This window comes from Chlorocebus sabaeus, chromosome 9 (genome assembly GCF_047675955.1).
Source record: "Chlorocebus sabaeus isolate Y175 chromosome 9, mChlSab1.0.hap1, whole genome shotgun sequence".
NCBI lineage: Eukaryota > Metazoa > Chordata > Mammalia > Primates > Cercopithecidae > Chlorocebus > Chlorocebus sabaeus.
This window is the reverse complement of record NC_132912.1, coordinates 109473009-109485099: the sequence shown is the minus strand read 5'-3', so window position 1 is coordinate 109485099 and position 12091 is coordinate 109473009. Positions and strand designations below refer to the sequence as shown.

Here is a 12091-nt window from a genome sequence, read left to right as displayed (position 1 = left end):
GTGCAGTGGCATTTTAAAAAAACAGGATCACCTTCCTAGTTCAGCTATAGCAAGTTGGAGCATAGTGCTGCTTAACCAAAGATGCGGGGGATATGCCAGTTCCTTAAGCTGGTCTCTACTCCACAATTTGGAGATTAAACGCCTATGAGAGAGAATTATGAGAGAGAATTAACCATGTCACCTAAATGGGCTTGCCTGGGGACTCTGGCATCATAAATGAACCACTAAAAATGGCTTTTAAGCACTTAGCAAGGTATTCCCTGCTTCACCCCTAACCCAGTGTCAGAAACTCTTATTGTTGTACTTCCAAAATATAAATGTAGTATCAACTTATTTCCCTATCACCACTGGGACTGCCCCAATCCAAGCCAGCATCGTTGCTCACCTGATCCACAGTGACAGGCTTCTAACTGGTCCTCCCACTTTTACTTGGCAATCCCTTCTCTAGACAGCAGCCAATGGGACCATTTTTTAAAAAATCAACTTTATTTTGAGGTAAAATACACATACCTGCAATTTTAAGAGTATAGTTCAATGAATTTTGACAGATGTATATACCCATATAACCATTACTACAATCAAGACAGAACGTTTCTGTTGCCCTAAAAAATACCTCTTTGTGCCTCTTTGCAGTTAGAACCCACACTCTCAGCCCAGCACAACCAATGATCCACTTTATTTTCCTGTATAGTAGATTGCTGTTTTTTAAAATTGTGTGTAAATGGTATCAACTTGAACTTTTGAAAAATCAGATCATATCGCTTCTTTCCTTAAACCTTCTAATGACTTCTAATACATGTAGAATAAGTAAAAATACTTTATCATGACCAATGAGACCTCATGTGATCTGGTCCCTGTGTAGTTCTCCTCCCTGGTCTCCAGCCTCTCCCCTGTCCCTTTCTTCCTTATATGTAAGCCAAGGTGGAGGAGGGGTTTTTCTTTCCATACCGTGAACTCACCATGTTCATGTATGTCTTAGGGTCGTTGCATTTGTTATTATTTCTCTTAAAATGTCCTTCTCTTTGTCTGGCTTGTTCTTGGCATTCAGATCATTGCTTCATTATCTTAATTTTAGAGAACTTTCTTGAACATCCCCTAAAGTTGTATTTGTCTTAACTCTTTTTATTTTATTCATGGTCCTTACTGTTATCTGAAATCAGCAGGTGTACTGCTTAATTTTCTTGTCCATCTTATCTTCTGAAGTGTGGGCTTCATGAGCCTAGGGACGGTGCCTGTCTTTTTGACCATTCCAAAGAATCAGCTCTAGGAATCATACCTGCCACGTGGTAGGGGCTCAACATGAGGGGTGCTATGTCTGGAGTAGGCACTCCATCGAAAGGTGTTATGACAGTTTCACATTTGGATTTTAATGGAAGCCATTCATTCCCTCTGAGAGTCCACTGGAGGATTTGTCACATTGTCTACCTTCTGAAGCTCATGGGCTCAAGTGGAACCCAAAGTTAACAAAAGCAGGAACCTCATTAAGATGAAAGAAAGATGGATTATTGGGATACAGATGTATGGAGCTCAGGAGTCTTCCAGCCTTCCTTCTTTGTTAACCCTGTTGTTTAATGTAGTTTTAACCTGAGCTTCAGAAAGCAAGCTGCAGGTGAGAAGGGGAAAATGACAAAGGGAAGCAGGGAGGAGAGACCAAAATCACTTTACAAAAATCTGCCAAAGGCACTAAATAGGAAAGGAAATTTTTGAGCTACAGGAGACGAAGACTGTTAAAAACCTTCTTTAGGTTTGGGAGCTGGTGGCAAAGATGAGATAAAAAGTGATTTTAGATTGTGAGTACTTGGAAAGTGACAGTGTCACTGAAAGCACAGCCTAGTGATTAGAAAAGAGATTTTTCCAGCAGGACTGTTACAGATGTGGAATAAGTTCAGAATTACAGCTCGAATGCAATGTTCCTGGCAAAAATCTATGCTATAGAAATAAGACATCTAGGGTAATTTGGGCTATATTTTTAGGACTTTTAGACTGATTGCCTGGAGGACCCAGCTGGGATTTCTTTCCTCTGAAGACAGAATTGTACAATTAGAGAGAATATTACAGGTCACGGTCCACCTGTCTCCAAAGCCTCAGGATTGGGCTCCCAAGAGGCAAGATGTGAGCTGAACTGAGCCTATGACAAATCCTTGGGCCCTTAGGGAAAGCACACTGTTTCGTGGAAAGAGGCGCTGACTTTGTGGATTCGTCTGGCAGTTTTCTTTTCTTTTCTTTGCTTTTCTTTTTTCTTTTTTTTTTTTTTTTTTTTTGAGACAGAGTCTCACTCTGTTGCCCTGGCTGGAGTGCAGTGGCGCGATCTTGACTCACTGCAACCTCCGCCTCCCGGGTTCAAGCGATTCTCCTGCCTCGGTCTCCCGAGTAGCTGGGATTACAGGCATGTGCCACTACGCCCAGCTAATTTTTGTATTTTCAGTAGAGACAGGGTTTCACCATGTTGGTTGGCCGGGATGGTCTCAATCTCTTGACCTTGTGATCCACCCACCTCACCTTGGCCTCCCAAAGTACTGGGATTACAGATGTGAGCCACCGCGCAGTTTTCTATTGGAACCGATCTGGCAGTTTTCTATCGGAACTGATCTGGCAGCTGCCCCAGCAGAATCTGTTTTCACCTTTCTTCCATTGTCTGTGACTCCATATATTTTGCTGATTTGGGCTGGAGCTGAATTCCCCATACCCAGCCAGTTGATCCAGGGGCCTCCTTCCTCTTTGCCATTGACTCTTTATTGAAGATGTAATAAATTCGAATTTCAAGTCAGAGAAAGAAATTATACAAATGAGTATGTATTTCGGGAGGGAGAGTGTTAGGGATACTATTTGGGAGCTTGTTCTTTACAAAAGCTCTGATGTGTCCTTTCAGTACAGTATTCAGATTAGATACCATGGAGATAAAGGTACCATGAAGAAAGGATCTAAAGGCAGTTGATACAGAGCCTGAGGAGAAAGAATTGGGATTTGAAGCTGGTTGACCCTTAAGTAATATAACAGCTTTTAAAGTTGACTTATGACATGATGGGGAAATGTCTTCCATTATATGGTAATTCCCCAGTGGGATCTGCAATGCTAGAAATAATTTATGGATCACCTGGAGAACATTATGTTACGTGAAATAAGCCAGGCACAGAAAGACCAAGTCTGTGTTTCTTCTACTTGGAACCGAAAACAATCAAACTTATAGAAGCGGAGACAGAATGGTAGTCACTGGAGGCTAGAAGTCGGAGGAAATAGGGAGATATTGGGCAAAGGGTACAATGTTTAAGTTAGACAGAAGGAATAAATGATAAATACTTGAAGTATAAAATAATAATGGATCAGTTAAATTCAGCAGACATTTATTGAACACTGGCAATAGCCAAAGTACTTTGTTGGTTAAAATAAAAGAATCAGGCAAAGAAAGGTAACTAGTAACTAGAGGTCCACTTATGGTTTCACGGGTTTGCAGACTCCCTGAAATTAAGTGCAAGACTCTGTGTACTTGTCTGTGTGCACTTTTTCTTGGTCTTTAGTTTGCATCAGATGCCCAAAGTTTGTACCTGACCCAGAAAAGATTACAGACTAACGATCTAGTTGCTCCTAGAATTGGTATGCCATGGATAATTGATATGCCATGGCCGGTGACTATGTGTAAGGATGCAAAGGGCAGCTTCCAATACTGTGTGCTAGTCATTCTATCCTCTGTAGGTCAGCTGCTGGCATTGGTGGTTTGGGTGTACATTTCTGTATTTTCTGAATGTGGAAAAGTCAGGAAAATAGAGAACTGCCTTTGGAACAGGCTGTGCTTTGACTCTACTGACTTGGAGATAACCCTGGAAAGAAAAAAGCAACTATTGTGACTATTAGCATGTGTAGGTACTCAGCACATATTTGCTAATGAGAGGAAAGAAGGCAGGAAGACAAGAGAAAGGAAGAGAGGGGCCTATGATGTGCTCCCAGCCTGGGCAAAATGTACGTAAGAACTGGAGAGCTTTGTCCTGTGTCCTCCAGGAACTTGGAGGGGTTTGATAAGCATTATAATAAAATATGCTAATATAAACTATATTAATTGTTTATGACTTGACTTGGACAAATGTCCAAAACTGGTCAGTACAACAGCTTAAGTTGAAAAAAGTGAAGATGAATCACTTCACGCTGTTTTTTCCTTAAACATTTGTGTAAACTATAACTGCCTTGAAGAAAATGAAAGAAAAAAAGCCACAGAATATTCTCCTTGTACCAGCTGGGGGCAATCCAGTACTATAAATGTGAGAGTGGAGGAAAAAGTGCACCAAAAGATAATTTCTAATGTTGCTGTTACTGTGTGAACTGGTCTTTTTTTCCCAGGTTAATAGATCTCAGCCCTCTGAAAGCGATAGCAACAGAGGCATGCTGAGGTAGCCAATGGAAAATGACATCTTTCCTTTGTTTTTAGTTTTGTTTTTTATTGTTGTTGTTGTTTTGTTTTGCTTTGGTGTGGTTTGGTTTTGTATTAGAGATGGAGTCTCGCTCTGTCACCCAAGCTGGAGTGCAGTGATGTGATCTCGGCTCACTGCAACCTCCGCCTCCTGGGTTCAAGTGATTCTCCTGCCTCAGCCTCCTGAGTAGCTGGGACTATAGGTGCCTGCCACCATGCCTGGCTAATTTTTGTAGTTTTAGTAGAGACAGTGTTTCACCATGTTGGCCAGGTTGGTCTTCAACTCCTGACCTCAAGTGATCCACCCACCTCTGCCTCCTGAAGTGCTGGAATTACAGGCCTGAGCCACCATGCACAGCCTGACATTTTTCCTTTGTAATGGCAACTGCCCCTTACCAAATAATCCTTAGGTCAAGTGGAAAATAACTTTCAAAATCTTCCAGCCGTGGCAAGCAACTGACTTAAAATTGCAAGTTGGGTGCCCTCCTGGCTAGGAGAGCCAGGTGCACCTGTTGCAAAAAGTCCTTGGTGATGCAGAATGTCCTCTGTTAAGCTCATGTGTCTAGGGATAATCCCCAAGCAGTAGTCTGCTTCTTGGAATGCCATACAGATGCTCACAACATTATTCAGATTATGTGGTTTATATTCCTGCCCATATACTTCTGGCATTGCTCTGAGTAAAATAGTGAAGTGATATCTTTCATGTCCTAACAAAAAAGCATTACTTGATATTGCAAGCTTCTATTTATTATCTTGTTTAGATTCTATGCTAGGTTTCACAAAAGATGCAAAGCACTACTTAATGAGTTATCTTTATTTATAGAGTATATTCTTAGAGGGATATAATTGTATATACCTGAAATAGATAATACAAGATTGTGCATAGTGAATAAATTGTTGTAGATTAGAGGAGGGGAGACCCTGATAGGCTGCAGTTATCGGGAAGACTTTCATGGAAAACTGGTTTTGCACTCCTGGTTTATCCTGTCTTACATCATCTGAGTGTTGTGCTATGCTGTTCTGGAACATCCACCGCATTTAATTATATCTGTTCTAGTCTTCCTCATGAACAGATAAAAGCCAAGTGTCTAAGCCTAATATTTCTTCTAATAGAGGCTGTCTTTTTTTACTCTTGTAGAAGATTATAAAATGAAAACTCCTTTTTTTGAAAGATTTACATGAAATTTTTTATGCAAAACCAATCATTTCTTACTATTGTACCTTGAGAGTTTTACTTTGTTGGCAGTAAAGAAAATTGTGATCTGCTATTTTATTTCACCAGCGTTCTGGCTGCTTTTATTCCTGAGTTTCATTTTCACTTTGTCATTTACTCCATCCTACATAAATTTAATCATTGCATCTGTAGGTGTCTGAATGTCTGCTGGCTGAAACTTACAGAGCAGAATAAAAGTAATAACAGAGATGAGATACATTGGTGATTCCAAAAACTCCAGTTGATAAGATTAGAAAGTAATCTTCCTGAGAGATGATAAGAAATGTGGGTTCAAACACAAACTTATGTTTTTTGACAACTCAGTACAAGAACTATTTTAAACAAAATTCATATAAGATTTATTATCCATTTTTTCTTGAAAACTGTTGATATCTCAATCAGATAATTTGACTGAGGTTTCTGCACAGATAAACAAGTCCCTTACATTTTCATTTAAATTTTTACTACTAGTGCATTTTGTTTATGAGTATGACTTTTATATTGAATAATTCTGATTCTGATAATATCCTGGTAGAGATGCTGGGTCAGTTGTCTGGCAGGTGTTTGGATAGTTTCATATACTTTTCCTATACAACTGAGACCAAGGTCTCAAATGGAGGATGACTAAGAGTTGCCAACCTACTTTTTCAAAATCCTCCCACCTGACTTGACCTTCTCTCCTGGCTTCGTATCCCATTTCTCCTCTTCAGTCTTTCCTGATGACATACTGTGCTACTCACCTTTTCTGCTTCTTTTTCTTTGTTGTTGCTATTACTCAGGCCTGAAATATTCTTTAACCTCTTGAATATCTACCTACTGTTCATAACCTATCCATCTTTGCTTCAGGCACTGTTTTCTTTTTGGAGTCATTCATGATTCAAACTTCAGCATAGTATCTCCACCTTCTACAATCTCATACTATTTTGTCTCTACATTTTTTATGGCTGTGAAAATATTCTCTTTTATGGTAATTAATAGAAGGATCTCATGCCCTCTATATAAACTGTAAGCTCTGTAATGACAAAGACCAAATTAGATTTTACCTAAAATGAAGGTGGTCTTGCCTATACTAACTTGAAGGCTGTTTTACACTTAGTGGACACAAAGATATTTGCGGGGTGAAAGATGATGGGTAGGTATAAGTACAGTGGGTGGTTGGAGTGGTGCATGGATGTATGGTAAATGGGATGGTTGGTTAGATGGATGGATGGATGGATGGATGGATGGATGATCTAATTCTGAGCTTCAAATGACCATTTTGATTATGCGATTTTGTGGCACTTATTATTTCTCTTTTCAGCCCTATTGCTCACTACACCTTCACCTGAAGGTCTCTGAGAATCCCTACACATCAGGAATCATTGCCAGCAAAGACACAGCTCCAAGCATCATAGTGGCATCAGGTAAGAAGCTTGCCTGGTTTGCTGGCTGTGGTAAATAGTGTTTATTTTAAGAAGCTAGATATCTGTACTTGGAACTTAATGAGCAAGCTGAAAATATTTTTGAAAGGCACCTAAGCCATTGGCCCTGAAGCAAGTCTGCAGAAAACTCCTGCACAGACAGAATGCTTGCAGTCAAAATCTTTCTCAGGCAATGCACCTGCCAATATAGTCCATTGTTGCTTTTGCAGAAAGTTCTTTTCACTAATGTCATCATTCTCTTTCTAGGTAATATAGGTTCTGAATTGTCAGACACTGACATCAGCATGTTTGTCTCTTCAGATGCAGGAAACACCTGGAGACAGGTAAGAAAATACCCTGGGTCAAATCACCAAAGTTTAAGTAACATAAAAATTGCCCAGCTTGGTTCAAATCTGGGAACTTTTTCAGCAGTGCTACACATAAATCCTAACGACTGTGAATATGTTTGTTTTTCCTTTTTTAATAAAAGTCTTAAATCTTGGAATTTAGCAAATATTTATAGAATTAGATTTTTTATCATTTAATAAAGATGTTCCTTATTCAGAGCTTGTATGTAAGGACATTTATAAGTCTCAACGAAACCAAATTAAGTCTGACTAAACTTTTTCCTGTAGATGATAACCAGAATACCTAAGGGTTTATCATATAGGGAATATGCAGCCTTAAGGGTAGATTACATATCTAATGCTGAGTTGGCTCCATAAATTCCCCTTGCCTTGAAGTCAGAATAGGAAGAAATGCAGATATAGAAATGGCCATTACCCAGGTGGTGTTCTGAGATGTTTAAATCTCATGTGCAAAAGACAGAGTAATAACCATCAGGATGCATATGTTAGAGAAAGTAGAAATGGAATACTTTAAACCAGTGTGTTTAGCTTAAGTGCTTCATGCCTTTCTTCTGAATGAAAATTAGGTACCCATAGCTTATAAAACAGGCATTTAATGAGGTTTAGCAATCTTAACAAGATATGCACCTAATGCGTGGTTGTTATACCTCAATAAATATGTTTTAATAACCTACCGATGTTTAATTATCATACAATAACTAGCACTGTAAATTGAAATCTAATGCATAGGTAATCACACTTAGCAATGAGAGCACTCTGCTTTACATTTTAGATAGAGGTGTCCACATTATGTTCCAATTTTCATTTCTTAGCTTCAGACTCTTTATAGATCCTCAGTGGGATTCTGATATTTTGAGCGGAGGAGGAAGGGAAGAAATTTGCATAAGAAACCCCATAGCAATTGATCTTGGAGGTATGTAGAAACTTGGACTATCCTAAGTAAACTTCCTTTGGAGAACAGAGAGCTAGGATCCCATTTTCTTCTTTCCAACACCCCAAACAAGGCAAAGAAGTTTTTACTTCTGTAGTCTTGGGGTGCATCTTGGGTATAAGAAATAAACAAATTGGAAGGAGAGTGTCTGTAATGGAACTCCAGGCAAGCCTATACTAATAATCTGAGAGAACAGTATGCATCTTATACAGAAAGGATCTAGAGATTGTTTCCATTGTGTCTCCATTTGACTTCAAATTTGTTTCTCTACATTTGGAGAAAGACCCAATGACACATGTACCCAAAGATGACAACAGAACTCACCATGATTTTGGTGGAACATCTATTAATTAAACAAGAACAGTTTTTGATAACAGTCGGAAACTTCAGAGTAATAAGATCTGGAAAGGGCACTGTAATGCAGCAAGTCCAAGTTCCGTCCATTACTGTATGCATGATCTCAGGCAAGTTACCACATCTCTCTAAACCTTAGATTCCTTATTTATGAACATGAGACTGTTGGAGTAAATGATTTCTAAGGTTCCCTCTGTCTAGAGATGTATAATATATGACAGTTAACCAATATTCTGACATCATCATAACTGGGAATCAATAGAAATTATCATGAAAATGAAGGAATCTAAGCATGAACCCATAAATATTCATTGTTCAAATTTATTTTATACACACCTAAAATTATTTTGTGTAACACAAATGGTACAGTAGCCTATGTTGGGGAGAATTTTTCTATAACTTTATTTTCCCAAAGATTTAGGGAAACCTATTTATATCATGGGAAGGATTTTTGTTCTCATATGAAGACTTATTCTTTGAAGCCTGGGTATGTGTGGATGTGGATGTGTGTCCATGTATGTGTTTTCCTCATCCAGATCTTTGAAGAAGAGCACAGCGTTTTGTACCTGGATCAAGGTGGAGTCCTGGTTGCTATGAAACACACATCTCTCCCAATTCGACATCTTTGGTAAGGGCACCTGCTGCCTGTGTGATCTGCACCTGATGGTTCTGCACTGCTAAGATCAGTCTAGGAGTCAGGCTATCGAACTGTGTCTGTTTTTTGCAGTAAATCTGTTACCAAAATGCCGAGGTTTGGTTCAGGTCCTCTTACTCTCCACACAAAAGGCCCATCCACTGAGACAACAATGTTGCCAGGAAAGGAAGCTTTAATTGGGTGCTGCAGCCAAGGATATGGGCAATCAGTCCCAAGTCCATCTGTCTGATGACTAAAATTAGGGGTTTATATAGAGGGAAGAAACGTAACCAGGTGTGGGAAAACAGGAATTAGGGAGGGATAAAGAAGAGGAGGTGAGGAAGAGGAAGTGGTCCACAGGAAGCAAGTTGGCAATTAGACAGTCATGATGGGTAAGTTGTCTGGCTTCTCATTGTCAGATGCCTTTGTCTGGTAAGTTTCAGCTCCTTGATACTACCTGGGAGGCCTGATGGTTGGTTTCCTGAGAAAAGAACTCAGATAAGACAAATGTAACTTTCTCAAGTTTTAAGACAGGGAGGATCAATTTCTATGTTTATTCAAAGAAACCATAAACATCGGTTCTATAGGACAGTTGGGCCAGTTTCAGAATGTCAAGGTCTACTAGAGCAGTGGTGGTAGGAAAGAGAAAGAGACACAGATGGGGGGCGGGGGTGGGGGGTGGTGGGGGGGGGGAGAGAGAGAGAGTGTGTGAGTGTTTTACTCCCTGAGAGAGAAATTGCATTATACTTTGCAAATGTTATGATACTTTCACCCTCACTCCCTCACCAGTATATTGTTCTCTCAACAAGATTACAGGTAGAACAATGTTCACGATCAGGTATAGTCTCTGAATAGCTTGACTTCTTGCAGTCACCTTTCCCAAATAACATCTCCTGGAGTTTAATATCCATATCTATTTTTGCATTCCACACAGAGATGATCAACTCATCACAGTTCTGCTCCAGTCTCATTTCTCCTGATCTTGCTTTCTTGTTTTTCTTTTTTGAGGTGATATTCCACAATTCTGCCTGTGCATGTCCCACAGATGGATGTATAAGGACTAACTTCCAGAGGAGTTATCGATAGGCTCTTTCATCCGTGTTTTTGAAAGTGGTTCTCTCCATATATGAGTTTGTCCAAAATCAAAAGCCCAGTTTTCCTTCTACTGTTAGTTATTTTGATGACAGAAGGGAAAGCTGCAAAAGAGAAAAGAAAAACAGGCTAAGCTTGAGCAAGGGCATTCATAAAGAAACGCAGAGCAAAAGAAAGGGTCCTGGGTGACCATCATAGTTCATTTGGGCTGCTATAACAAAATACCGTCAACTGGGTGGCTTATAAACAACAGAAACTAATTTCTCGTAGTTCTGGAGGTTGAGATGTCCAGGATCAAAGTGCTGGCAGATTCAGTGTCTGATGAAGGCTCCACTTTTGGGTTTATAGATGGCACCATTTTGCTGTGTCCTCACATAGTGGAAGGGCAAGGCAGTTCTCTGAGGCCTCTTTTATAAGATGACTAATTCCTTTCATGGGTGGTCCGCCCTTATGATTTAATCACCTCCTAAGGTTTCCACCTTCTAATATCGTCACATTGGTGATTAGATGTTCAACATTTGAATTTTAGAGAGGACACAAGCATTTAGACCATTCCAGTGACCATCAGGAATGAAGAATTATCTTCTCTTGCTTTCAAGAGCCTATCCTGTACTCATTCATTCAGTGAGGTCAACCAGGATTTATAGTTGTAAGAAGGACACACTGAGGACTTGGTCACTTAGAGATGAGTTGATTGAAATCTAAGTAAGTCTCACAAGGTCATCACTCTTCAGTATCACCTGTGAGACTTGTTAGACAGTAGAGAGGTTTTGGACAGGGTCAAGAGCTTGAGGTCTAAGAAATAAAAAAATATCCAAACTTTCAAAAATTTTGTAAAAGACTTATAGTTAATTCCCATTTAATGTAGCTGTTCCTTTATTGATGTTTTAATACATCTGTGTCCCCATGGCTTGGCTAACTGTATTTCTATTTTCCGATATAATTAAGAATACTTATTTATATGAAAGGCCCATTTTGACAATGTCTCAGCTACTTTTAAAATGTATTATCTCTGGGTTGAGAGTGTCTTCCCTTTGAAATGACTTTTTTTTTTTTTCCTCCGGAGATCTGATGACTGATATTTTTTATATCATTAGGTTGAGTTTTGATGAAGGGAGATCTTGGAGCAAATACAGTTTCACATCTATTCCACTTTTTGTGGATGGGGTTCTGGGTGAACCTGGAGAAGAGACTCTCATCATGACGTAAGTTGAAACTATGATGTGGTCCAGCCTTCATAGAAAAGAGTAGTCTACAAACATGTTTTATGGCTAAGCCTGTTTGATTTGCAGCTGTTAGGTTAAGGTTGTTGCATCTTACTGCAAGAGCGTACAGAAAATAGGGAAGAAAAATGTGGGCAGCTATTTTCTTGGTTCTTTGATAGTTTTTAGGAGACCCAGACTGAGGCGCTTAGAGAAATTAGAAGTGACAATTTCAATACATTTAAAACTTTAATAATAACCTGCATATGTAGAAAATCTCAGGCATATAGGAATGATTTCGCTTTAAGTCAGAACATAGAGTTTCAGCAAAATCCCACAAAGCATTGTATTTTTCCCTGGCTCTTTACCTAACCCAATTGTGAGGCATATGAGGAAAACCGTGAGAACAGTCTGTTCTTGTGAAATTGCATTTATACTCATTTTTGTCTGGAATGTGATGATCATTAATTTGTGAAAGATTAATGACCCTGCCTATGA

At 39.3% G+C, this 12091-nt stretch overlaps 1 protein-coding gene across 4 annotated transcripts in view; it reads left to right on the top strand.

Moving 5' to 3' along the window:
* The window catches only part of SORCS1 (sortilin related VPS10 domain containing receptor 1), a 588551-nt gene that overhangs the window by 473555 nt on the left and 102905 nt on the right, over nt 1–12091 (top strand). For all 4 annotated transcript variants that reach the window (XM_038009546.2, XM_073019317.1, XM_007964053.3 and 1 more), the window contains exons 11-14: nt 6913–7015; nt 7280–7356; nt 9202–9293; nt 11489–11596. In XM_038009546.2, coding sequence (XP_037865474.1) covers nt 6913–7015; nt 7280–7356; nt 9202–9293; nt 11489–11596 — 380 coding nt within the window. The remainder of the gene's footprint in view (nt 1–6912; nt 7016–7279; nt 7357–9201; nt 9294–11488; nt 11597–12091) is intronic.